Consider the following 26,810-nt stretch of genomic DNA (forward strand, 5'->3'; position numbering starts at 1 on the left):
ATAAAAAACCAATGTACCCTCTAGCAAAGAATGCATTCACAGCCAAAGCTGCATAAATTGTCTTAATCAGAAACCTTACATTGATCGTGCAATCTGTTATAATGGTGTTTTGTTTTCCCAGCCAGCATCACACCAAACAAGCTTTGCGGTATCCCAACCGCCACTCCAGACAACCTTTAGGAAGTGACCAAATATTGTTCAATTTATTGAACATTGTTTAAGCACCTATTGGTTAGGTGTTTTTTTTTATTGGTACACTGAGTGCATGGTTAAAAATGAACATCAGTCATGGAAGGTGTCCATATGTCATGCACCAGATATATCCTCAGAGTGATATGTTTGTGGTACAAATAACACAAGTGATTCTTTTACACGGTTGCTTGACAGGATGGAATAAACCCAGTGATCCACTGACCCCTGGCCCATTACATTTGTTTAATCCGTTAAACATTTGGAGTTTTTAGTACACTTAATGCAACCACACACTTCACAATCCTTTGGACAACCCACCTTGGTCTTTTAAAAAATAAAAAGTATCTGTTTATTTTGTCACTGGAGCAACAGGCATGGTTGTGTTACATTCAGAACACTGGGGCTGAACATGCTGTGTTAGTGAGGCAGGTGTCGGTGTCTCAGATCGTTTTTTGCTCTGGAAGTTCGTGGCTTGCGGACGCGGTCGTGTCTTCTTGGCTCTTCTCCGTGCCCTGTGTGCAGCCTTTTTCACTTGACGGCGTGTTGCATTTCACGACGCTTGGAGTGTTGGAGTTGGTTACGTCCATACTCTCGTAGGGTTCCGAGGTCCACTGGGTGCAAACACAAAATGTAGAACAAAGTTATCTGATGGCACTGACTTAATACAATCTGAAATCTGCAGAAAGGTTTGTCATATTAGTCCGAATATGGTTGATATTAAACGGTAAGTTTAAACCCAATGCCGAAATACTCTTGTGAATTAAGCTCAATAAATTCCCCAGAATGTACAATGGGTCTGGATCTCTGTCTGATACCTGTGTGGCTCGGCTGCTGGACCTGCAGGAGGGTCCGCCGATAGCGATGTTAACGCTGCTGGAAGACTGAGTGTCCGTGGTGTTGCCACCCTCGGCCGCCGACAGGCCGGAGATCACTAATCCGCTGGAGAAGCTTCTCTTGCCAAACAGCAGGCTGAGGGTGGAGCTGGAGGAGGACACCTGGCTTGAGCGGTGGTGAGCCGCCTGGAGCTGGGAGCTCAGCTGGCCCCCGGCCGTGGAGAGTCGAGGCACCTGGGAGAAGATCGAGGCGATGGAGGTGTTGAAAGACAACTGGCTGTTGGAGAGTCGCTGCACCAGGCCATTAGCCGAAGCTGACACCTGCTGACTGTCCAGGATGGGCCCCGATTGGCTGGTAACTGGGGGCCGCTGTGTCTGCGGCTGCACGGAGCGGCTCCTGTACTCCCTCCTGGCTGAAAGGTTGGAAATACAGACAAGGAGGAGCGGTCAGTGGCAGAACCTAACATGGCAAAAACAGTGACGGTAGATGTACAAGGCAATGTACTTTCGAGGAAAGGAAATTAACATTCATTTTGCCATTTGAACACACTATCCCACTTATCCTGTATAACATCAGTCAAGAGGATAAAGAAAAGCTGGTGTGCCAAACCTGCAGAGTGCTGTCTATTGGCGTGGGGTGTCCGGTTGGGTCTAGCCTGGTACATACTCAGACTCTGGGAAGTGATGGAGTTTGGGTTGTTGCTCAGAGAAGAGGAGCCACCTCCACAGTCCACGTCTTCTATGTTCACCCCACTGTTACAGCTGGTTAGATTATCCTTCCGCACCCTGCAACACAACACACCCCACACACAAAGAAGGTCTGCTTCACTGTTCAGTGAACTTTGGCAGTGCTATTGAAATTGGAATACAACATATTACCTCTTGGTAATAAAATGTGTGGATTAGAAAAAATCGAACTCTAGAATGAAAGCCACTATATTAGAGGCTTACACCGTTCAGTCACGCCTTCGTACATTACACACAACAAAACATAAAAGACCCATTAGCCTTACGGTCTGTGCTAATGGACAGTTAGTTATTCAAATCACAAGTTTCCAGCCGAAGACCTTCCAGCACTTTAGACCCATCAGGGTTTTTAAAGAGTGTTGCTGCCTCAGCAGAGAATCCCCCCGATGGGATCCCATCCACAGGGGACCAGAGGACAATCAGCAGGCCGGCCGATGAAGAAGGCCCTTCGGCTTCCTCTGGGGTCACTCACCTCAGCCACCTGGAGAAGATCCAGCCCCTGATGCTGTCCAGGCTGAGAGGGCCGCCCCAGATTCTCCTCAGCTGCTTGTGGGTGCCCATGTAGGAGGTGGTAAGTGGGGACACATACATGGGGTAGCCCAGTGGCTGGTCGCACGACGAGTTGATCATGTTCCGCAGGGCCTGCTTGGAGTTCTGGATGCTGCCACGCTCCGGGTTGCGGTTGCGTAAGAACACCAGCTCCTGCTGCTGACCAGCCCACAGGCCCCTCACGCACTCCTTGTTGATCTGGAGGAGATGGGGGAATAAATACGCCGGTGTCAGCGCCTATTGTCATTACCACAAGTTTTCGGGATGACATTTCAATTTTAAGGTCATTCCATATCTAGATACAGTTTTGAAACATAGCAAGTTCCAGCAGCAGATGAAGCAAACGACTGATCCACAAGTAATACCGTGTAGTTCTTTATAAGGCAAGGTGATTAGTAGATCAGTCAGCTGACAGTCGCCTGAATCCTCTAGAAGACAGCCACAGCCTTCGACACTGACAGCTAACCTGTCTATAGCCAATCCCCCTATGGACGCGCGTAAGCCCCAATTCGTCAGCCTTTTTCCGACACCCACCTTGATCACCTTGAAGCTGAGGTGGCGTTTGTAGAGCATAATGATCTTGTACTCGTCTGTGCCGTCGTCCACCATGTGTCTTAACGTGAGCAGTGTGTCCCGACTGGACAGTACTGCCTTCCTCCAGGCGGGGTCGCTCTCGTGGCAAATCACAAGGCTGGTCTTGTAGTTACTGATGGCCTCATACAAGACTGCCGGCTCCTCCGTCTCCTCCAGACATGTGAAGTGATCCTGGGACAGACAACGGAAAAGAGCAGTTGGTATTTTAGTGTGGGTATTATCCAAACCACTTTAAGAACAGATTAAATCAACAGAACGTCGTTAACAACTTCTCGACATGTTTTATTTTTCATTTTGAAATGGGAGCGTGAGGCGAGATCTGAAGCAGTTTTTTGACGTTGGCGGGTTTCGCAGCTCCACGGTACATCAGGATACGGTTTGTAGATGATTGTCCAGCCTACTGAGAATCTACAGGAAGAACTCAAGGTTAAGTCCTCTACATGCTCTACTTCAATGAGAGCAGGATAAACGCTTCAAGGAAGAGTAATGTTTATACCTGGTGGAGCTTGAGACTCATCCTCACGCCTGGGGCAACCACTTTCTGGAGCAGGTCCATGTCGGTGAACACCCACTCATCCTTAGTGGCGATGCGGAAGTCTCCTTTGAACAGGGTGTTGAACCCATACAAGAAAGACTCCAAACTGAGTAAGAGAGATGAACAAAGGGGCCTTTTTCAGGTGCTTTCCATTTTATTACAGGGACAGAGGTTTAGGGTTCATAGAGAATCATGTGTCATATTAAGTGATCCATTGCTGCCCCCTTGTGGAATATCCATAAAACTACACCGCAATGAAGCTCAATGAGGCTGCGGTTCACATGCAGAGTACAAAGCCTCCACCCTAGACCGTTAGACCTTAAATGACGTTTTACACTGTCGTGTTGATTACATTTGACACAACCATTTTCCACAACCACGTTAAACACGCAACTACTGTTTGCATTGGATTGTGGGTGATATCAACCCTGCAAGTGATCAAACCCATCCCCTCTGATGACCAACTGTAACCAGTTTCAATGGGGATTCCCCCCGAGGGTAAGTGGCGAGGGCTTAGGGGCTAAGAGATTGATCTGCATTTTAGGTATTTTCACAATTCATACCTGGAGGTATGAAAGGTATTAATAAATATTTGACAGATATTGAAAGGCTTACCTGTTGGACATGTTGTGAGATGCTGTCCCCAGTGATCTTCTACCCAGCACAGACAAGGCATAGCACAGGGTGACCAGGGGGGAGTCCTCATCACAGTCCACAGGCTGGCAAAACACAAGGGTCAGAGGTAATCGGGGGAACATGATCGGACAATAAAATGTATCGTAAACACACACAGGAAAAAGAAGTAGGCAAACTTGGTCGTCTGGTGCCGCAGAGCCAAGTAACTGACAAAGATGACCAGGTATATTGAACTAAGGCAATCACTAAATCAGACGATTAGCTAATAGGGTCAGTTGTCTTGTTGAGATAAAATGTCTTGTTGAGACAGAATCCAGCCGTACCTGAAACAGTGCGGGAACACACCCCTGAACTCCATTTGTTCCTGCATACATGCACTACCATCCAGTTCTCTCGCATCTCCACTCACCTCCTCCATTTTGCTGGCACAGTACTGGATCCACTCCAGATAAACATTACAGAAGCTGGCCCTGGTGACACCTTGGAGGCAGTGGACATAGTCCTCATCGATCTTGACGCTGAACACAGCCGGGTCTCTCTCTATGTGGTGCCACTTAGTGTAGGACACCAGAGACTCTGTGATAGACGGGTCCTTGATCCACGTCTGTAACTTGGGGATCTGGATCAGGTAGTAGATGATGCTCTAGAGACGAAAGGAGAGGGCACAGGCACGACGTGGTTACAGTCCTCCTTGCTTGTGTTAGATGATGCTCAGGGCTGCCGTGGGATGAGAGAAATAATAATGTACAAAATGAAACTGAAAAGTCTGTGGAATGCTCCTTACGTCACCGGTTTATATGTTTCACCTTTAGATAGTAGGTGATGAGCAGTTTGCGCAAGTCGTACACCTGCAGCATGGTGGCGGCGTTGTTTTCGCTGATGCTGTAGCCCTCCAGCAGGTACTTGGTGGTGGTGACCTCCCAGGCCAGCCAGCGCAGGTTGAAGGCCGCGTTGCAAGACAGGACGTGCGGCAGGTGCCCCGGCTCACAGCAGCAACAGGCGCCATCCTCCTCCACCCCCTCAGTGATGGCCTCCACCTCCCTTTGCTGGCAGTAAGTGCCTAGTCGTGCCAGGGAGCGCAGAGGCGTATGTTAGCGTATTTCCAGGCAGTTGAAAAAAGCAGGCTTGTTTATCCGAGTTTATCAACTGATTTTCAAATTCACAAAATGATCAGCTACAACAATCAAAAGGTTCAGCGTTATTGGAGATTACTCACCTAATATACTGTTTATGCATACATATATATTTCTTAAACCAGTGGTTCCCAACCAGGGGTACTAGGACCCCTGGGGGTACTTGGCCTCTCCACAGGGGGTACTTGAAAACACTCATGACACCATAGACTTACTAGTGAAATTAACATGAGGGGGTACTTCAGGGGTACTGAAAGCAGTGCAAAAACATTTTGGGGGTACAGTAACTGAAAAAGGTTGGGAGACACTGTCTTACACAACAAATTAAATCTTATAATGAATAAAAATATCCTGAGGAGGGCAGAAGAGCTGATGTCAGCTTTCTAACAGTCATAAAAACACTATCCGTCTAAAAAGAATGTTTGGAGCAGCCAGTGAGAGAAGTAGCACTAGTTGGGATAGACCAACGCAAGTGAAGAGTGGCCAATCAGGTATGAGCTTGGTCCTTTTAAACAGGGAGGCAGAGCTCGGGCGAGCTAAACGCCTCTTTGGCCTTAAAAGGCGTGGCGGAATTTGGTTTCAGGTCGTGCAAGTGAAAGGGAGCTGGTATGACTAATGAAGATGCAACAACTCACACCAAATGAAACTGGAAGATTACTATGTTGTAGATTATTTCATACTTAAAAGTAAAAGTGACCCAACTTCCTTTTATGCAACTCTATTTTTCCTCCGATGTTGCATATAATTAAAAATGACACAGTTGTGTACATTGTTCCCTATAGTGTACCGGACTGACTTCTCATAAAGCCATTACAACTGTTTGCAGTATTATTAATTTACTTATTTCTGGAAATCTTTTCTGACTCAAAATGTGTAAATGTTATGTGAACAAAACACTTTACAGTAAATTATGTGTTAACTGAAGACAAATGTATTTTAAGCAAAAATGGGTGAAATATTAGTAATCCAAGCACAAAAACAAAATTATTAGAGTAATATGAAAGGCAAGAATTTATATTAACGCCTAAATGGAGAAACCGTGTATAAGAAAAAATTAATGACGTGGCTAATAACTAGTAAAGCTGCATAGTTCTAGTCTGAGTCTCTTTAACAAACACTCCACTCCTTGTCATTGCCAAAAAAAATGTAGGCAGTGAAATGTAAGCTTAAGAGTCTGATACTAAGGCTAGCATGGTTCTAGAAAGGTCTGGAATTAATTAGTCTGGTGAAAATACTTGTAAATTCCTGAGTTGTACCAATGCTCTTTTTTTCTTCTCTATTGGGCAAACAAATATATATATTGCTTAATATAATTGGATTGCATTTAAAAAATATAGTACCAGTCAAACAATAACTATTAAATATTTAACCTTTCTAAATAAATACGATCATGTTTAAAGAAAATGCAAAGAAATGATGACAAAGACTGATCTGCCCTGCATGCTTTGATGCCCTCTGTGACCAAGAGAATGTGATCTTACTGGCAACTGTATGAAAATATATAAATCCACCTAGTATCGTTAGCACAGGGACCGCAGACAGCTGAAGGTAAATGGTGAAGCTGTGCTGCTTCACGGAGAAGTAGGGAATTAATGAATCTGAGCATCTTCAATTTGTTTTTGTTTTAGTTTGAGATTAGGACTGATCAATATTAGCAGGAATCCCAAGAAACAACACTGACATCACCAACAGCCGATACCTGAAAAATGTTAATAATAACTTAGCATAAAACCTTTTACTCAATACATAGTAAAATAAGACCGCTACATCTCCAAATTGTATAACTTGATGTAATACCTAAGCTACGTTTTATCAGAACAGACACTTCTCAAAGTTTTTTGCGCTGTATACAGAAATGTGTTGGTCAAGAACTGTCCCAGAGTTGCTACGGTCCCCAAAGTAGAAACCCTTCCATCTGAGTGGTGTTACGGGTTACAGGATGGTGTTCATCTATTATTTTGGTTACCATTTTCTTTTTGGTTTGTTTCTCTTTTGGAGGTCCTGTTTTGGAAATGATGGGAGAGTGTAAGGTGAACAGAAAGAGTGTGTTTGGGACAAACAGGGGTTCGATCGTTCACTACTACATTCAAAGCTGTTGTGTTGTGTAGTGAGTTTGGAATTTAAAGCTACCTACTGTTTTCTTTTTGGGATAGACAAGCTGTGTGTAGCTATCTTTAGCCACCCTGTTTTGTAAACACTTTTGGGGTTACTTCCTACACCTCTTCACCCCACAATAATTATTTTGTTTTGTTTTCACTATACAGTGGGTAGAACAAGTATTTGATACAGTGCCGATTTTGCAGGTTTTCCCACTTACAAAGCATGCAGAAGTCTGTAATTTTTATTATAGGTACACTTCAAGTGTGAGTGACGGAATCTAAAACAAAAATGCAGAAAATCACATTGTATGATTTTTGAGTAATTGATTTGCATTTTATTGCATGACATAAGTATTTGATACATCAGAAAAGTAGAACTTAATATTTGGTACAGAAACCTTTGTTTGCAAATACAGAGATCATACATTTCTTGTAGTTCTTGACCAGGTTTGCACACAGTGCAGCAGGGATTTTGGCCCACTCCTCCATACAGACCTTCTCCAGATCCTTCAGGTTTTGGACTTCCATCTCCCTCCAAAGATTTTCTATTGGGTTCAGGTCTGGAGACTGGCTAGGCCACTCCAGGACCTTGAGATGCTTCTTACGGAGCCACTCCTTAGTTGCCCTGGCTGTGTGTTTTGGGTCATTTTCATGCTGGAAGACCCAGCCACAACCCATCTTCAATGCTCTTACTGAGGGAAGGAGGTTGTTGTCCAAGATCTCGCGATACATGGCCCCATCCATCCTCCCCTCAATACGATGCAGTCGTCCTGTCCTCTTTGCAGAAAAGCATCCCCAAAGAATGTTTCCACCTCCATGCTTCACGGTTGGGATGGTGTTCTTGGGGTTGTACTCATCCTTCTTCTTCCTCCAAACATGTCGGGTGGAGTTTATTTTTCAACATTTGTTGCCTTCCCACCAAGCTGCTTGCCTATTGTCCTGTAGCCCATCCCAGCCTTGTGCAGGTCTACAATTTTATCCCTGATGTCCTTACACAGCTCTCTGGTCTTGGCCATTGTGGAGAGGTTGGAGTCTGTTTGTTTGATTGAGTGAGTGGACAGGTGTCTTTTATACAGGTAACGAGTTCAAACAGGTGCAGTTAATACAGGTAATGAGTGAACAGGAGGGCTTCTTAAAGAAAAACTAACAGGTCTGTGAGAGCCGGAATTCTTACTGGTTGGTAGGTGATCAAATACTTATGTCATGCAATAAAATGCTAATTTATTATTTAAAAATCATACAAATGTGATTTTCTGGATTTTTGTTTTAGATTCTATCTCTCACAGTTGAAGTGTACCAATGATAACAATTATTATCTCTGTAATTGCAAACAAAGGTTTCTGTACCAAATATTAAGTTCAGATTTTCTGATGTATCAAATACTTACTTACTGATGTAGCAAATTAATTACTTAAAAATCATACAATGTGATTTTCTGGATTTTTGTACCTATGATAAAAATGACAGACCTCTACATGCTTTGTAAGTGGGAAAACCTGCAAAATCGGCAGTGTATCAAATACTTGTTCTCCCCACTGTATTAGTTATCATCAAGATATTTTGTTCTTATAATTTCGGATTGTATTTCACATCATCACACCGATCAGGTAGCCATGGCCAACAGGCGAGATCTGGCAGTCAGCTATATAATGATATGACTTATCCAGTCGGATATCCAGGATCAGATCTCACAGACCTCTACATGCTTTGTAAGTAGGAAAACCTGCAAAATTGGCAGTGTATCAAATACTTGTTCTCCCCACTGTATATGTATATATATTCACCCGTATATTAAAGTTGTCAAAATCCTAACCGGATAGTCTGAAGCAACCCGACAGAAAGCCGCGGCCCACGAAAGAGCTAACCAAGGGGTGGTTCATTAGTGCATTCTTCACTTGGTGTGCCACAACCCTGTAAAAGCGCTCTATTGATTTGGGGTTATTTCCATTGTCATTGTGATTGTGTGTTGTTAAGACCTGAGACTTTTACTGGGAAAACCTTTAAAAGAAAATTTTAAAACATACTAATTAAATTAGACTTTTTAAATGTCAGGTGTCAGTACAGTCTAATCAGTTTCAGAGTACTTGTATAAAGGAATGGCTCTGGGAGGGAGGTTGAGTGCTCTTAACATGTCCCTGTATATTAGTCAGTATCTGACCTCTGAACTCCAGGCCTCGTAGCTGGAAGGTGACCAGGCCATTGCCAATCTCAATGAGGTGAACGAATGCATTGAGGTAATCGGAGGCCAGGATGAAGCAGTCCCCGGAGCTGTAATTCCCCCAGCGTCCCAGCATCAAGTCACCACACAGAGAGTGCTGCAGGGAGCGTGTGAGATACTCATAGAAGATGGAATTCAGGTTGTTGTCATCACATCCTGGGGAAAGGAAAGTTTCATGTAAAACACATTGATTAACCTGACCAAGAAACTGATCAACCTGACCAACAAACTTATCAGAATCAGAAAGAGTTTTATTGCCAAGTAAGTTTCACAACAAACAAGGAATTTTTTCTGGCCGTTGGTGCAACAATTTATACAAAAGGAATAAGGGAAATAAAAACAAATAAACCAACAAACTGATCAACCTGACCAACAAACTGATCAGTGTGATCAACCTTACCAACAAACTGATCAATCTGACCAACAAACTGATCAGTCTGACATACAAACTGATCAATCTGACCAACAAACTGATCAACCTAACCAATAAACAGATCAGACCTGACCAACAAATCTAAATACACTGCATATGAGACAGTCAAGGTGGTGTTGATCATTGTAAGGGGTAAATCAGTTTGTTTGGTTCACATTAATTGGGGATAAATGTATTCAATAAACTCAGAGTTACCTGTCTCTTTATCCACCTGAGATACCAGTCTGCTATTAGAGTTGTCAATGCGTTTGGTACTGCAATACGATACAAAATCATAGATTAGGGAGACAGTGCATTCATTAAAATCTTTTAAATAATGTCACATGCGACAGTAACACATTCTGGTTTATTTTTAGAACCTCTTCCGTATTCTAAAATAGTTTGTAGAAATCCTCATCTATAATCAGTGGCTGGAGTTCTGTACTCTGCTAGTCTTCCTCTGTAGAGCACTGTAGTCAGTCACAAACCTGTATTTATATGGATGTCCAAAAGACAGCCATAGAAGCAAATGTATCTGACAAATAATTTACATTAAAAAAAATCATACTAAAAAAAATCATTGACCTCAGTCAATGGTTTGGTCACTTGGTCGTCCCTTCATTCATAATGGACATTCCTACATGTCTTAGACACCCGGAGCAGGGTTGTTTGAATAATGTATCGTGCTGTCTTATAAGGTGCAGACAGACGAGGATCTTACTTGTAGTTCCTCTCCCAGAACTTGATGGGCCTTGGGTAGGAGGTGATGAAGATAGCACTGCCCAAGAAGGGGCTGAGAGGTGTGTAGAACAGAGTTGTGACAAACGTCTGCACCAGCAACATGGCTGAGTCTGAACTGCCTTGTAAAGGAGAACCACCCCAACTAAGGACCAGGCATTAATGTATTTGAAGACAGGTTTAACACATTTACATACAGACCCGATCAAAGCAACAGCAAATTGCGAATGCTTGTGGAGTTCAGACACGCAGAAAAACCAAAGGATACGAGGCACAGCGAAAGGTTGAGCAAATGCGTGGAAGGCGCTGCCCCAAGCGATCTGCCACGGCGCTATGTAGACCATGATGAAGTGGAGCTTGAGAAGCAGATCCCTGAGCTGTCGACAAACCAAAAAAAAACTGCTGTGAATCACTGACAGACAACAGCAGCAGTTATTTTTAAACCCAAAATCCTAAAAATACATCTAGGGTAATACAAGGCCACTCTACGTACAGATCATCTGGCAAGTGTTCATTTTCAGGGACTACTTCAAACTGATTCAAACAGTCGGTATGTTTTCATGTATGTAATCAACTGGGCAGAGTTAGGGGACTGCAGTCTTTCAGAGTTCTGTTATTTTCCTGTTAACGTGGTGGGATGTCTTTCATTGGTGGTGTCCGTACTGGTCGCCAATCACATCGCAGACTGACCTTATGGAAGACAATGGACATGATGAAGAAGTCCAGCAGAAAGGTCTCTGAGGCTCTGCTGCAGTCGAACTCAAAGAAGACGATGGTGAAGATGAGAGTGACAAACTGGAAGCTGGGATTGCAGAAGGAGGCGCGGAGTAGCTTCATCCCAGCAACTGTCATCAACAAGACATCACAGCTGGAGCGAGACACAGACACCTGAGCGACTCGGGCCCACAGGTGGGAAACAGCGAGGCAAAGCAGATGGGTGACATGGAGGGGGAGGGGAGCAGGGGAGACGAATGCACCAAAACTGGCAAAAAGAGTGCATACAACACACATTCTGATCTAGCAAGGGTCATGTATGCTGACTGGCTTGCTTTTATTTAGTCCATGTAAATGATACACACACTGTTGGAAGGGTAATTTAGGGTTTTATTCCACCTATATACACCTATGAAGAACTGTGTATTTATGGTGACAATTAATGTTGGCATTTTAACAAAACCAAATAATGGTAAGTATAAAGGGAGAGTTAGAGATTTTGGCAAAAGCCCTTTATCTACTGAACTCAAGTCGGTCTGTTAAGGAAACAGATAGCTTTTTGAACTAATAAACTATGGAACTAGAGTTAGCGCATTCTACCAACAATTAGAGCAATTACTGGAAGTCTACAGATTATCTAGTCATTGCGCTTATGCTAGTTAGCAACTGTTGCAAACAATGAAAAGCAACTTCCACATTATGCATGAGTTCACCTCACTCTGGGGAAGTAGATTCAATGTTGAAATGATTGCTTGGTTGAGCTTGGTACAATGGAACCACTTAAATAGTTCCCAAAAGTGCAAACGTCAAGCTCAACCAAGCAATCCTCAAATACCATGTCGTGGACTTGGTGTCATCAAACATTTTTTATGTTAAAATCAGTAGGAGAATGGTACTCACTGGATGCCTAGCTTCTTGCGGTGACTGAGTGCAAAGCCATCATTGGTGAGAGCACTCAAAATGATGGCTGGGTAAACCACATATTTCTCAAAACACAGCAGGCCCACATAAAGACGCTCAAACCACATCAACTGAGCATCATCTGGAAAAAACATTAAAACATAAATCCCAACAAAAAAGACCTGTTCATCATTTTAGCACCATTTGATAAATCGTTCTTGGCTTGTAAATATGGATCAATGACTACACTGTATGGTTTGGTTTGGGATTTGAAGAAGTGGAATAAAAACTGGGAAATAACCAAAAGACAACAGACGAAGATAGAGACTAACCGAACCCTGACAGTTTCACAATTAAATGTTGTGTTTCATAGTTATCTAATGTCTAAATGTGCCAGAGAAGAACAAAAGGCCTAGTGAACGACAGACATTTCAAAGATCCATCAAAAAGGGCAGCACTAACCTCTGGGCTCAAACTGGGAGTACTCCTTGCTCTTTAGAACTGGGTGTGAGATCCAAAGCCAAGGGTGGTGCTTCCGTAACTGAGGTATAAGATAGTGGGTGACAACACCCACAGTCCCTGCCAATGCATACAGCACTATGGTGACAAAAGGCTGTGGGGAGAAAGGGAGAGAGAGAGACAGAATGCTTGACTGAAAACTGAACTGATGCCATAACTTTATAGTTAAGATACCTCTGTACCTATTTTCAGACAAAACCACAGTGTTTTAAGACCTAAACAGAATTGATGACGTGTGCGTTGTTTAGGGATTGGCGGAAGGTAACTCACCCTCAGGGACAGGAAAACAGTGCTTGCGGTGATGGCAAAGGTTAAAATGTAGGCAATGGAGCAGACCACTAGATCCGAAAGAAGAATCTCCTTCTGAAAATGAAAAAGAGAACTGTACAATCTCACAGTTGGGGAATGTAATACTGTAGCAGAGTCAAACTCGTGTCTACGAAACAAAAAAACTAGAGTGTTTTAGTGAGAAGAAATCCTCTTAGAAGTGGAGGAGACAGTCTCTGAATTACCACTGAATTCATGAGCTTCTCGGGTAGAGGGTCATTGATGCCTTCGGAGTCTTTGTCCTCTTTCTCACTGTCTTCAAGAGCAGGCATCACTTTGGACTTGATCAGTGACCTTTAGTGGACAACAAAAGAGAACATCTCAGCCCTTGGACTAACACATCTCATACAGACAGCATATAAGCAGGTATAACCATAGGTAGCAGAAAAGCAGCTTACATCAGTACAGACGGGTCACTGCTCTGCCCACTCAAATGGTAGGAGAGAACCACCAGCAAGCCACAGAATGCAGAGAAGAGGGCCGGGGTGTGCTGTTCTTCCCAGGGCTCCTTCAGAATACAATATAATCATGATACTGATAATTTCACCCCAAAGAATACAGAGAACGACAAATTATGAACTCATTCAGGCATAGTATTAAGGAATTTGGACGAATTTGGAGACTTTGCTTTACTGTAGCCATAGTAGCATACATTTCTCCATCAAAGAGCCTTCTTGAGGCTATTTTTATATTTTTTTAGTTATACCACTCTTACCACCAGTTATGAATATTAAATCAGCCATGCAAACTAGGGCTTTCACCATTCTGAAGGAACAGACAACTGCTACTTAAAAAGCTATTGTATTTTTCATGCCGGACTAAGCTGGCTTCACTGCAAAACAAACTATTCTGTCACAGTGCCAAACATATCTTTCATGTTATCACACACACATTACTTATTATACTTAATAATGAATTCCATTCTACCTTCAGAGCTCCAAAACAGAACCCGTACAGCAAGGACAGCGCAGTCAGACTCCGGAATATGCTATACACAGCTGAGTGGAGTCCAGTTGCAGCTGACAATGGAAGGGGGTACACAGGCATTAGGTTGAGGGGGAGGTTGAGGGGGAGGTTGAGGGGGAAGACCATGATGGTCCAGTATGCATTCAGTTCATGATAATCAAAGAGAGCTCCATTTAATCAGAGGGAGTTACTAACCTGTTCCGCCAAAGAAATGCATGTCTATTTGTTCGAGGAGGTAAATCGTAAAGGTGTTGATTTGTGGAAACAGGCCAACGAGAAACGTTATTGGAAAGCAGTAGGTGATGCCTGTGGAATATAGAACAAAGACAGGACTGAAAAACTATACACTTTCCACTCCCAATTTCCTTTCCGTTTTTTATGTAATTTGTCACAAGGTACAGTGGGCAGAACAAGTATTTGATACACTGCCGATATTGCAGGTTTTCCTACTTACAAAGCATCAGTCATATCATTATATAGCTCACTGCCAGATCTTGCCTGTTGGCCATGGCTACCTGATCGGGGTGATGATGTGAAATACAATACAATGATGTGAAATTATAAGAACAAAATATCTTGATGATAACTAATACAGTGGGGAGAACAAGTATTTGATACACTGCCGATTTTGCAGGTTTTCCTACTTACAAAGCATGTAGAGGTCTGTAATTTTTATCATAGGTACACTTCAACTGTGAGAGATAGAATCTAAAACAAAAATCCTGAAAATCACATTGTATGATTTTTAAATAATTAATTTGCATTTTATTGCATGAGTATTTGATCACCTACTAACCAGTAAGAATTCCGGCTCTCACAGACCTGTTAGTTTTTCTTTAAGAAGCCCTCCTGTTCACTCATTACCTGTATTAACTGCACCTGTTTGAACTCGTTACCTGTATAAAAGACACCTGTCCACACACTCAATCAAACAAACAGACTCCAACCTCTCCACAATGGCCAAGACCAGAGAGCTGTGTAAGGACATCAGGGATAGGATTGTAGACCGGCTGGGATAAGGCTGGGATGGGCTACAGGACAATAGGCAAGCAGCTTGGTGAGAAGGCAACAACCGTTGGCGCAATTATTAGAAAATGGAAGAAGTTCAAGATGACGGTCAATCTCCCTCGGTCTGGGGCTCCATGCAAGATCTCACCTCGTGGGGCATCAATGATCATGAGGAAGGGACCACAGTCTTAAAGAAAAACATTAGTAACACACTACGCCGTCATGGATTAAAATCCTGAAGCGCACGCAAGGTCTCTCTGCTCAAGCCAGCGCATGTCCAGGCCTGTCTGAAGTTTGCCAATGACCATCTGGATGATCCAGAGGAGGAATGGGAGAAGGTCATGTGGTCTGATGAGACAAAAATAGAGCTTTTTGGTCTAAACTCCATTCGCCGTGTTTAGAGGAAGAAGAAGGATGAGTACAACCCCAAGAACACCATCCCAACCGTGAAGCATGGAGGTGGAAACATAATTCTTTGGGGATGCTTTTCTGCAAAGGGGACAGGACGACTGCATCGTATTGAGGGGAGGATGGATGGGGCCATGTATCACGAGATCTTGGCCATCAACCTCCTTCCCTCAAATAGAGCATTGAAGATGGGTCATGGATGGGTCTTCCAGCATGACAACGACCCGAAACACACAGCCAGGGCAACTAAGGAGTGGCTCCGTAAGAAGCATTTCAAGGTCCTGGAGTGGCCTAACCAGTCTCCAGACCTGAACCCAATAGAAAATCTTCTGCTTTTCTGATGTATCAAATACTTATGTCATGCAATAAAATCTAAATTAATTACTTACAATCATACAATGTGATTTCCTGGATTTCTTTTTTAGATTCTGTCACTCACAGTTGAATAGAACCTATGATAAAAATTACAGACTTCTACATGCTTTGTAAGTGGGAAAACCTGCAAAATCGGCAGTGTATCAAATACTTGTTCTCCCCAATGTATCTATCTGCCTGTTTGGGTGCATCAGATTATCACAGGTGTCTATTTTATCTCTGGTCATCTGTGTAGTCTTGACACATGTAAAATATAGCGTATGATTATTAAATATTTACAAAACTGTAAAACATCATCCTAAAAATAAATCATAAATTATAATTTTTTTATTGCTGTTATTTTAATCAGAGAACATTCCCATAGATATATCACAGCTGGTTTCTCCTAAAGCCTATTCTTCCCTGGGTTAGCACTCATCTCAAGTGGCTGCTGTCAATGACTCAAATGAGTTATAAAAGGCGCTTAAAATTGGGCACACTATTTGTATTTGTACAGTACATCTTTTTATTATCGTACATTATTTATTTTACTTTGGGTACTGCCTTGTGTTGCATTTGAATGCCTTTGGCCACATTGTCTTTGAAAATAAGAATTGGTTCTCAAGTGACTTAATTGGTTACATAACGGTTAAATTAAATAAATTAAAATAGGTATTGCCACCATAATCTGGTATTGGTGCAGTTGAAAGTCCTGCTTGGATGGCTAAATACAACATAGACCAGTGGTTCTTCACTCTGAGCCTGGGGAAACAGAGTACTGCTCCTCTTTTCTACTTGGCCTGACATTTCGTTGAAAGAAAATGTTGCGCATCTTTAGCAAGCTGCAGAGTGAATTAAAAAGAATACCAATAATTCAACTGTTGATTAAAAGCTATTGAAGTATAAAACACCAGAGTAACAATAATTTATAAACTTAGTGAAAATGTGGGTTACTTTGGTAAATTAGTAGTAGCATGCATGCAATGCGGATCCTTAGACTGCTGTGCCATTTGACAGGCCCTGCAATAACATTTAGGTCGTAAACAAAAGAAAAAACATAACCTAAAGAAGATGAAATGACTAAATTAAGTGATTAAACCATTTCAGTCACAGAAGTAATTTACTGTACGTTACTTACCTACTAAAATGTCTCGGAGGAACTTGAGAGCGTCTGCTAATACTATTGTAATGCCATATACAGTGGACACTGGCAAATCCTTTCTCTTTAACATCTGTTCCAGAATCCAAATAAGGCCACAGAAAATACAGAAATAAGCAGCTCGACTATAGGCAACAATCTGATTGTGTCCCTGGAAAACATCAAGAGTGGAGAGAATTTAAACAGAGATTTTTTATTTTGTATAGTCCTAAAACACACAGATATTAAACAACCTATGACAATGCATATCTTTCATTCACTGTAAACTCACATGTGTTGGTGAGGCGGCATCAGGTTGGACACTCTGTAGTACAAAGGAATTGTTGAAAGCGTCATTAGTGTGATTAACTGATATGCGGCCAGTGACTGACAGACATGTATTTCCATCCAAAATGTGACAGAAAAGAAGTACTTAGCTGAAGCTTAGCCTAATTTTTGTGTTGGGGTGGTGAAAATAGCACAGCTCTGGTACACACCACTAATCTGAATAATGTCAACACAGATGAGACAAGAATATGGTAGATTAAGCCCTTGTTATAACAAAAAGATGCCTCTCTTACCTTTAACAATGAATACTGGCAGCTGGCGATGACCACACAGAACTGAAAAATCCAGATGTCTTTGAAGCAGCCGTGGTTGAGCAGGACGAACCCCAGGAAGGCCACCAGGAAGGCCAGAAACACGGCCGCTATGTTCTCAACCACATCCTGGTTCCTAATGGAACAGGTCAAAGGGCAAGGTGGTCTTCGTCTACTACTTGTTCAATCACTGAGAGAACAAAAATGGGGCAAATTGAAATGGAGTGATGTAAAGACAGTTTTTTTCTCTTACCTGTCCAATAGGGCCAACAAGGTGAGCCGGTCGTACAAGATGTTCACCCACTTCCCAGGGAAAAGCTTGAGCTTGTAGTACAGCTTACGAGAGGGCTTTTCCTGTGTGGACGTCTCTGAAGACTCCTCAATGGAGTCCTCCTGTCAAAGGTATAATTCAGGTTGTACAGTAAAAAATACTATCTCAATAACACTTCACTTTAACCCTAGGTCATTATTGCTATACATTACAATACTGGCATCATAAATGTCATAAACAGGTTGACTGATAGATTCAGCTTATGACTCCGGACTACATACTCTCATGACACAGATAATGTTTAGAGCCGTCAATCAAAATATTTGCATTGCACCTTGTAAACAGAATTCCCTGTTCATCAGTCAATTCATAGCATAGCCATCTCTAGCTGGCATATGTTAAGGTAACCCTGGTTTGTGTGTGAGTGCTAAACCATAAACTTGGAATAAGTTGCTGAGATGGACAGTGAGTTATGTGATGTTAGAGCCAGGCGGGCAGTTTGTGTACAGCTCACAGAGTCACTATACTGTGACGAATGGCCATCGCTCTGATTTGCAGCGCTGAGTCAGAGTACCACTCAGCCTTGGCTGCCTGCACCCAATGTCTGGGTCGCCTCAAGGTTTATGGGTGGATTAGGACGAGAGGGGGAAAAAGGGGTGGAGGGTCACATCAAACGGAAGATTTTGGATGGGATTATGAGGGTGGGAATGGGTGGAGGGAAGGGTTCACCTGGAAGATTTCGGGGTGGGTTCTTCGAGGCCGGAGCCTGTAAGGGGGGATGGGGCGCGGGAAGGGGCCGTCGCTGTATCCACCCACCAGCACGTCCTGGAACTCTGAGTTGGAGGAAGTTGACAGGAGATCGCTGGGCATGCGACAAGGAAGGTGAAGGCATATGAATCAAATGTAACATTCTCAAATGTAGATAGAAAACAACACGTCCTTGCATTTCAATGAACTGAGGTTATCATACCACATGTTGCCTGTGATAAGTTCAGCACCCAGCGGTAGGTTTAGCGCTCTCTCTGCATAGAGCTTACGAGGCCTGTCCCCTGGAATGGACAACAGACAGAGATTGATGTTTAAAACATCTATCCGATGAGACCTGAGTGATCTACAGTATATTTTAAACCAGGTGGTTTAAACCCCGAAAGTAAAGGTATATGAGAATGCATAGAAGGTTTAGGACAAAATAAATTATAATCACTGTTTAAATCGCTCAAGTGACCGGTTTCTAACAGCAACAAGGCATCTCATGGCCAAGGGATGCATCCATTTTAGTCATGCCTAAGAACGCCCGTTAGCTGAGGTACATTAGCCAAACACCACATAGCTTTACTGCTATGCAGTAACTGGACATTAACTGTGCTGCACAATAATATTTTGCACTTACTGTGAACTGTATGGAAAGTGTATGCATCCTCCTTGTTGGTGGCCTCTGGCCTGCATATGACCTGGAGCATGGAGCTCTCTGACTGAGATGTCTGGGATGGCAGCGAGTCGTACTCTGGGTCTTTCTCTCTGTCTGTCTGGGGACTGAGAGTAGAGGACAAACTGTACAACGATTACACAGATAAGGATTAATTAAGACCAGAACAATAAAAGTTTCTAGTGAAGATATACAGTGTGAGGAGACATTTGAGAAGGCGTACCTGTCTGGAGACACAATGGGGATGCGTGTTTCAGGGACAGTCTGGAGGGTGTCTGTTGTGCCCAGAGTATTGGGAGGGTTTGGTCGCTCCTTCTGGCATTTCGCCTCTGTGTTATCCTCAATTTTTACAGTGATGTCCTCTGAAAAAGTAACCTCTGTTTTAAATCTGACCAATAAAGCATTAAACATAGCTGTTTCTACAAGACTTAGTATCACTCTTAAATGTTAAATGTTTGCATTGACAGCATTATTGTCATTATTATTTGACCCTACGCCGTTCACTGAAAAAGATACATTTGAGGAAAGTCGGGGAATGGAAGTGGATGGTCTCACCTTTCTCCACGGCTCTGTTCCCCTCCTCTGTCGCCTCCTCGGGTGGGTTCTCACTGCCACTGCCTCCCCTTGTGCTGTTAATGGACCCCAGCAGGGATACAAACTCCACAAAATTTGACTCGTTGGGGATCTGGCCCTCCTTGGCCTCCAGGTCCGACTTAGACGAGGTCATGGTGATCTGTTTCCTCTGCGATCCATCTGCCACCAGGGCGGCGTCCTTCCCGCTGTCCACGCTCAGGCCACGCACGTGAGTCCTGCCCCCTGGGCCGTGCTTCCCGGAGGCGGACGGGATCCGTAGGAACCCTTCTGCGTCCACACTCAGGTCCGGGGGGTCGTTCTCGTCGGGGTGGGAGTGCACATCGATGCCGGACGAGCTGTTGTCCGCCGTGGTCAGCTGGGGGCTCGGGTGTTCCAGGTCCGCCTCGTTGTACTCTAAATCTCGGCAATCCATAGCAGCCGAATCAGCACTCATCAGCTCTTTGGTGATCTGGCCATCCGGGCTCGGGGTCTGCCGCCGGATGGCGTCCTCCTCAGACAAGTGTTCCCCTTCGTTCTCTCCGCCGCTGCCTTCATCGCCCTCAGGTGAGTCAAAGGTGATAACAGGGATTTTGACAACGCAGTCGGCAACGTCCCCTTCGTTGGGATCAATGGCCATCTGTGCCTGGGCAGACTCCAGGATGCTCTGCTTGACCGACTCCTCCAGCTCTGCCGCCGTCTGAGGATCGCAGCTCATGGTGATGATGATTTTGACCGTGTCGCTCTCATCCAGGCGGGCTGACGGCCCGGAGTTGTCCACTAAGACCACAGCAATCTCGTCCGAACAGTACGTCTCCTCCGGCTGGTCGTTCTGAAGGGAAGATGGGAGTGGGTCAACACTCTCCTGAATTACCTCCAGGGAGTTGTTGTTGGGGTCCTGTCGAAGCTGTTTCTCCAGCCCTGTCTCCTCTCCACTGTCTTCATCACTACCCTTGGAGGAGGGCAATCCCTCGTCAGCGGCCTCCCTGTCAGCCACAGGCTTCTGCTCCCCCAGTAAAAGCGGGGCGTCCTGCTCAGGGTTGGGGCTTTCTGGTGAGAGCTCCTCCTCAGGGCGCAGGCCCACTCTAGGTTGTTTTGCCTCAGGAATACTGTCACTCTGGGCTGTAACAGATACAATACTGTTACAAAGAGTATATTGACAGGAATTTAGAATGACTCAGTCATTACATTTTCTGCTCAGAACTAACCATAAAGGATATTGATTTTTTCAGTAAAACCAAAATGATGTGAAGAAATTCACCGGGAGCTGATGACATGCTTTTATGAGCTTCTTTGAAGCAATGTTTGAGGCTAGCATAATGATTAGTAGAACATTTAGAGATTTGAGAATAGAAAATCAGATTCCCGCTAGGGCGGAATCAAACCACTTTTTTCAAACATACAGCAAGAAAGTAAAGTACCTTCAGTATTCTTTAAATCTTCTGATTTTGGACACTCCTATAATGGCAAAGAATGGAGAAAAATAAGTGTTTCTTTTACAAAATCCAAGCTTTTCACCAGAACGTATTCCAAAATAATTTGTGCTGCTCTAGAGTAATTATAATTGTACACTAACCACTCCTATCAACCCAGGGTCTGTCTCTGTCTGTTTAACTGTAACCTGGATGACTGGACTGTTTCTGGTCAACATTGTCATGGCAACACTGTCAGGAACCGTGCTGCTTTTCCTATTTGAAAAGATTTAGAAAGTATGTGGTCATCTGTGATGGTTAATTCATCAAAGGTTGTGTATTTCAAGACAGAAGCACTACTCCAATCAGATTAACAGTATAAATTGAAATTAAATTGGTTATACATTTACATTTTATGAGAAAGCTCACCGTAATTTAGCTGGAAGACATGAATCTGAGGCATTGCTTTTATTCTCTGCACTTTGGAGGACATCAGAGATACTTGGGGGCACCACGTCACCTTTATCAAACATAACATGGAGGCGATAGTTGACCATTTTTATCGTGATGAAGAAGATGGTGACTGAAGTGCAGTATATACTAAGGGCCATGGCGGTTGGTGGAAGAGCCTGAGGAAAAATCACAAACACTGTGAATATTTTAAAACACATTTCGTTACAGCAAAAACATACACTACCATTCAAAAGTCTGGGGTCACTTAGCAATTTCCTTGTTTTTGAAAGTAAAGCAATTTATTTGTCTATTAAAATAACATCAAATTGATAAGAACTACAGTGTAGACATTGTTAATGTAAATTACTGTTGTAGCTGGAAAAAGGTGACTTTTAATGGTATATCTACATAGATGTACAGAGGCCCATTATCAGCAACCATAACTCCTGTGCTCAAATGGCACGTTGTGTATGCTAATCCAAGTTAATAAAATTAAAGGCTAATTTATCATTAGAAAACCCTTTTGCAATTATGTTAGCATAGCTGAAAACTGTTGGCCTTCTTTTGACTAGCTGAGTATTTGAAGCATCAGCAATTGGTGGTTTGATAACAGGCTAAAAATGTCCAGAAACAAAGAACTTTGTTTTGTTCTGAATCTTGTGAGTCTGTTCTTGTTCTGAATGAAGGCTATTCCATTTGAGAAATTGCCAGGTAACTGAAGATTTCGTGAAACGCTGTGTACTACTCCCTTCAAAGAACATCACAAACTGATTCAAACCAGAATAGAAAGAGATTTTTTTTTTTTTGCAATAACCCATGGTGTTCCTGATGTTGAAGCACAGGTAAGCCTACCTTAAATCATAAACCGTGAAACTGTTGTTTCTTGGTGATTTGGTCTGATATATAATTTTGAGGAACAGTTAGCCAAAGCAATGGCATAGGTTTTCATCTTAGCTCTTTGTCAGCAAACTTGAACAAGACAACCAAATGCATTCAAAACAATAAACTTCTATCTAAATTATATATTAAAATACATTACAGTTCAGTACAGATAAAAGTGCAATTCATTGAAATTAGCTATTTCTATATTTTTCGCCTTGTCATTACGTTAAATGAAATCCAGTTTATTGAAATGCATGCCCCTATGAAATGATGCAGCTTCACATTGCTATACAGAAAATAAAATAACTTAAAATAGAGACCAAAACTAATCTGCTTGAAATGGGTTAGTGGTGGGACAGTATTAGACCATTATGTAAGAATGACAGATCTCCATCCCTTAAACATCTGCACAAATAATGAGCAGGCTTTGGGGCTTTAGGGCAGGTTTGATCTTTTATGAAGTAATTAGATATACTATATAACATCTACTATAAGTTAATTATCTATTGTGCTGCTAATAAAAACAAAGATATCAGATACAATTGCTAAATAATAAGAAGGAAAGTCCTTATTAATAAGAGCACCTGAAATATTTGTTGCATGTAATTTTGACCACTTAATAACTCAAGCAGCATGCTAGCACATTCCGAACAGGGAGTTTTTCCAAGCCACTGTCCATCAATTTCTTCTTGTTGCTTGCTCTTTGGGGTTTCAGGCTGTATATCTATAAAAGCACTCTGTGTTGATGTAAACTGCTGATGTAAAAAGGGCTTTATAAAATCCACGTGATTAGAAAATGTATTTGATACATTCAACAAAACACAATATTATTCCCATGATTTAGATGTATGCCTGTTGTATGGTGCATGCTAATGTAGCTATATTACACCCTGAAGTTAGAGACTGGGCGGGTTAGGTGTGTCCCGTTTTGTCTTTGTGATAGCTGTGTACACTCATTGTTACAATGCATTAACATCTTCGCGTTTACATCACTGTGGCAGCCATGCGTTCCATCACTGTGCTACGCTTGCCTACATGTAGAGAAATGCGACAATAATATTTGCTGCCAAAATAATTAATTAACCAGTAAAAACGATTTTACGTTTAGAATGAACAAATATTTTGCTATGAATAAAGCATAGGAACAGATTGTTGCTATAGAAGGAGGCATTTTTACAACCGCGTTTGTCAATCTAAAAGGTGCTCCGTACGTATGCCGCGGCGCAGCGAAACATACAAGATCTGGGCCTTCAATGAAAAGTATACTCACCAAATGCAGCGATAGCGGCAACATAAGAAGGAACATCCACAAATACAGGTGACAGGAGTTATTGAATTTGTTCTGGTCCGGGTCATGGTACCATCCTCCGGTAAGTGATGCCCAAACACCCTGACGCAGAGTCTGTACCACTTGAGAGCCCATCCTCCTCCTCCTACTGTGATGGATTCTACACTCTTATCACGATGTACAAATGCATATGTCGTCTTTATGCTACTACGCTGCAACCATGTTGAAATTATAGCCTACTAGCTCTACAAAGCTATAATTTAGGATGTAGTCTATTCGCCGCATCGTTCCGTCTGAATGTCAGATCACACGCGGTGTGTACCGCTATGCTCCATCCTCTCTTCCTCTCCTCCTCTCTCGATCCAGATGCGCAGCTCAGGAGGCACGACTAGCGAGCAGAAAATGTTCCTATAGTTGAACAGTGCTGCATCACTAAACCCACATAGACGTCACTTGCTTCTCTATCATCTACATTACAAACCTTGCTATTTTTATTGGTTATCTAGCAAGGGAATTTAAACTCAACCCTGACCTTAAACACACGGTTGTCCTTATGTCAACTGTTTATGTTGTGATGTTCTTTCTTCCCCATTCTCCCTGAGTCACCCTCGAAGTGAGTGGGGTCAGGTCCAGTTTAGATTTTTACATCTGCTAGTAAACTTCTGTTTGTCAGTGCTTCACAAAAGTCTTAGACAACCTGAGAAAAAGGTTTTAAGCACGCTGTCAATATAGGAGGGTTTTATTTGCTCGTAATAACACAGTATAACATAATATGAATGAATATTAAAGGGAATATCCCCAATTTTCTCCCACCTTGTGTACGTTAGCTGAATTACAACACCGTATTGAACTCCTTTTACTTTTGGTCGAGCAACTTACAATAACTCTATAAAAACAATATTTGTGGATAATTGAAAAATGTATAAAAGCAATTTCCATGATGATTCACTGAATATTCAATACTTGTTTTCTCACTTGAACAGACATTTTGTGAACTGTGTTTTGGCAACCAGGAAATGACAGGGATTTCGGTTGCTGCTGTATGCCCTTGGTTGTTAAAGACAGGTTTGGACAACAAACTGGACATGTTAAAGACAGAAAAACACAGTGGAAGACCAACTGATCTGCATGATTACAAGAAGACTTAAAGGTCACTTCCAAAAAGCTTTCCACAAGATTGGTTTCTTAGCTCTAATATTCCCTACAAGGCCATTTTATTAAGACTTTTCATGGCCGAAGTGTGTATTTTGGTGCAAGATGACTGCTAGATGCTGAACATGCACTTTGGTGGGATTTCCTTGATGAAGCAGTTCGAGTTCTTTCTCAAGTGGAGCATGGCATTTCATAATGGTGGCAATTCACCACGTTCGGTTGACCCTGACGTGGGTATCACAAGCAATGTTTGTGCCTCTACAGGTCAGTCCCGCTATACAGGTGCAACAACAGCGCCATTGAAGATTTCTCCACCATTTACATGATTAAAAAGTGTTTCTTTTAATAAACTTTTGAAAAAGTAATCTATCTTATGATAATTCCAAATCAATGTTATATGTAAACATTTCCGAAGTTAAGAGAAATTACTTCTTAGCAGAAGTGTTTATTTTCACCAGTACCACATCCATTTTATATACTATATCTTGCCACAAGCATAATGTGACAGCAAAATAGGTGGAATAAGGGACAAATGCCAATTTTTTATTCATGTTTTAAAATATGTTGATAAAATAAACAACATTATTGTTTGGTTGTGGAATGCGGGACAAAGTGATGAAACCCGGGACAAGTCCTAAATGTACTTACAAATTTACATACCGTCCCCCATGTGCAAGCTAGGGAAATTAGAAGAACATTATTCTCCTTTCAAAACAAATCTTCAGGAGATAACAATGAGTATGTTCCATGTGTACCTTTAACCTTTTAATGCTAATGGATTAAATACAATCTCAGTCGGACGCCATAGCTATCCTACCAACACAACTGAACTTTACTGACTGTCAGTTAAACTGTTGAATGCAAGCCAATTAAGCTCCCCCTCTCCCCTTTAAAAAACAAATAAAATACAACAGAACACTTAAACTACAACACATGGATTAATATGAATTAATATGGTAATAGCTGTTGTTTTGGGAGTTATTTTTGTTTTCCGGGGGAGGGGTTATTTATTGTCAAATATGGGGCCTGGGGAAAAAGAAAAACCTGCTCTATTTTTATGATTCAGAGGTATTTCCACAATAACCTCAATTAATTATGTAATAGGATATGTGTAATAACAAGATGGTAGACATCTATGGTCATGAGTCACAACAAAGATTGGAAGGCACCACTGGAAAGGCAAGACTCAGCTTTCAGCAGATGTCCTGTTAACCCAGATAGGGCCTACCATTCTCATATCAGACTGAATTTAATTAAATAACAGATGTACCACAGATTTGGAGTACATATATTCAATTAATATCCTGCCCCAGCCCATGGTTTGATGAAGATTCAGTGGAGTAATTTATCATGACAGCTATAAACTGACTGAAATCATTCAATGAATGCACTACACAAGTTTTAAATGCAAGTAGTAGGCATACTAATATTGCATCATTTGATGGGACCCACAGCTTTACAAAACAAACATTTAGACTTTGGTAAATCTGGTTACATATATTTTAAAGGCTAGTTAAACAGAAAATGTGTATAAAACTGTAAACTACATAAACTACTAAACATTTCTAATTACATTCAAATATTTTGGGTTCATTATAATTGAATTGCATAATTCTGGACAGGACGGTTGCCAAGAATCCTGGGCCCCCTGAAAATATATATGCTCATTCACATAGAGAACATTGACAATGTTACTATCAATGGTTCTTGCCAAGCTATGGGCCCCATGAATCACAT

At 42.3% G+C, this 26,810-nt stretch overlaps 1 protein-coding gene across 2 annotated transcripts; it reads right to left on the minus strand.

The window, feature by feature from the left end:
* Positions 1-208: 208 nt before the first annotated feature.
* On the minus strand, positions 209-24,456 carry pcnx2 (pecanex 2). Of its 2 annotated transcripts, none has more exons than XM_020046256.2 (34): positions 23,904-24,456; positions 21,728-21,927; positions 21,463-21,574; positions 21,308-21,344; positions 19,872-21,008; positions 19,540-19,678; positions 19,281-19,423; positions 18,861-18,939; positions 18,620-18,752; positions 17,873-18,012; positions 17,602-17,755; positions 17,313-17,345; positions 17,021-17,192; positions 14,308-14,418; positions 14,074-14,165; positions 13,545-13,654; positions 13,332-13,440; positions 13,090-13,182; positions 12,763-12,913; positions 12,301-12,442; positions 11,377-11,554; positions 10,955-11,063; positions 10,670-10,799; positions 10,165-10,223; positions 9,477-9,692; positions 4,893-5,146; positions 4,496-4,729; positions 4,066-4,169; positions 3,412-3,556; positions 2,856-3,086; positions 2,245-2,519; positions 1,636-1,811; positions 1,008-1,438; positions 209-803 (listed from the first exon to the last, which is right to left on the minus strand). In XM_020046256.2, exons 1-34 carry the CDS (start codon positions 24,054-24,056, stop codon positions 633-635), a joined length of 6,153 nt encoding a protein of 2,050 aa, XP_019901815.2. In that variant the 5' UTR covers positions 24,057-24,456; the 3' UTR covers positions 209-632. The 2 variants fall into 2 exon arrangements, with proteins under 2 accessions (XP_019901815.2, XP_010887032.2); XM_010888730.3 differs by having other exon boundaries at positions 19,281-19,441.
* Between the last annotated feature and the right edge of the window lie 2,354 nt (positions 24,457-26,810).

Source organism: Esox lucius, chromosome 5, assembly GCF_011004845.1.
Source record: "Esox lucius isolate fEsoLuc1 chromosome 5, fEsoLuc1.pri, whole genome shotgun sequence".
Lineage (NCBI taxonomy): Eukaryota > Metazoa > Chordata > Actinopteri > Esociformes > Esocidae > Esox > Esox lucius.

Coding starts and splice junctions, on each gene's coding strand:
- pcnx2 (XM_010888730.3), bottom strand. CDS start 24,056: ATGGGCTCTCAAGTGGTACAGACTCTGCGTCAGGGTGTTTGGGCATCA. Junction 11,064..11,376: donor TGTCCATTGTCTTCCATAAG/GTCAGTCTGCGA, acceptor GTTTGTCGACAG/CTCAGGGATCTGCTTCTCAA. Junction 804..1,007: donor CCAGCAGCCGAGCCACACAG/GTATCAGACAGA, acceptor GTTTGCACCCAG/TGGACCTCGGAACCCTACGA.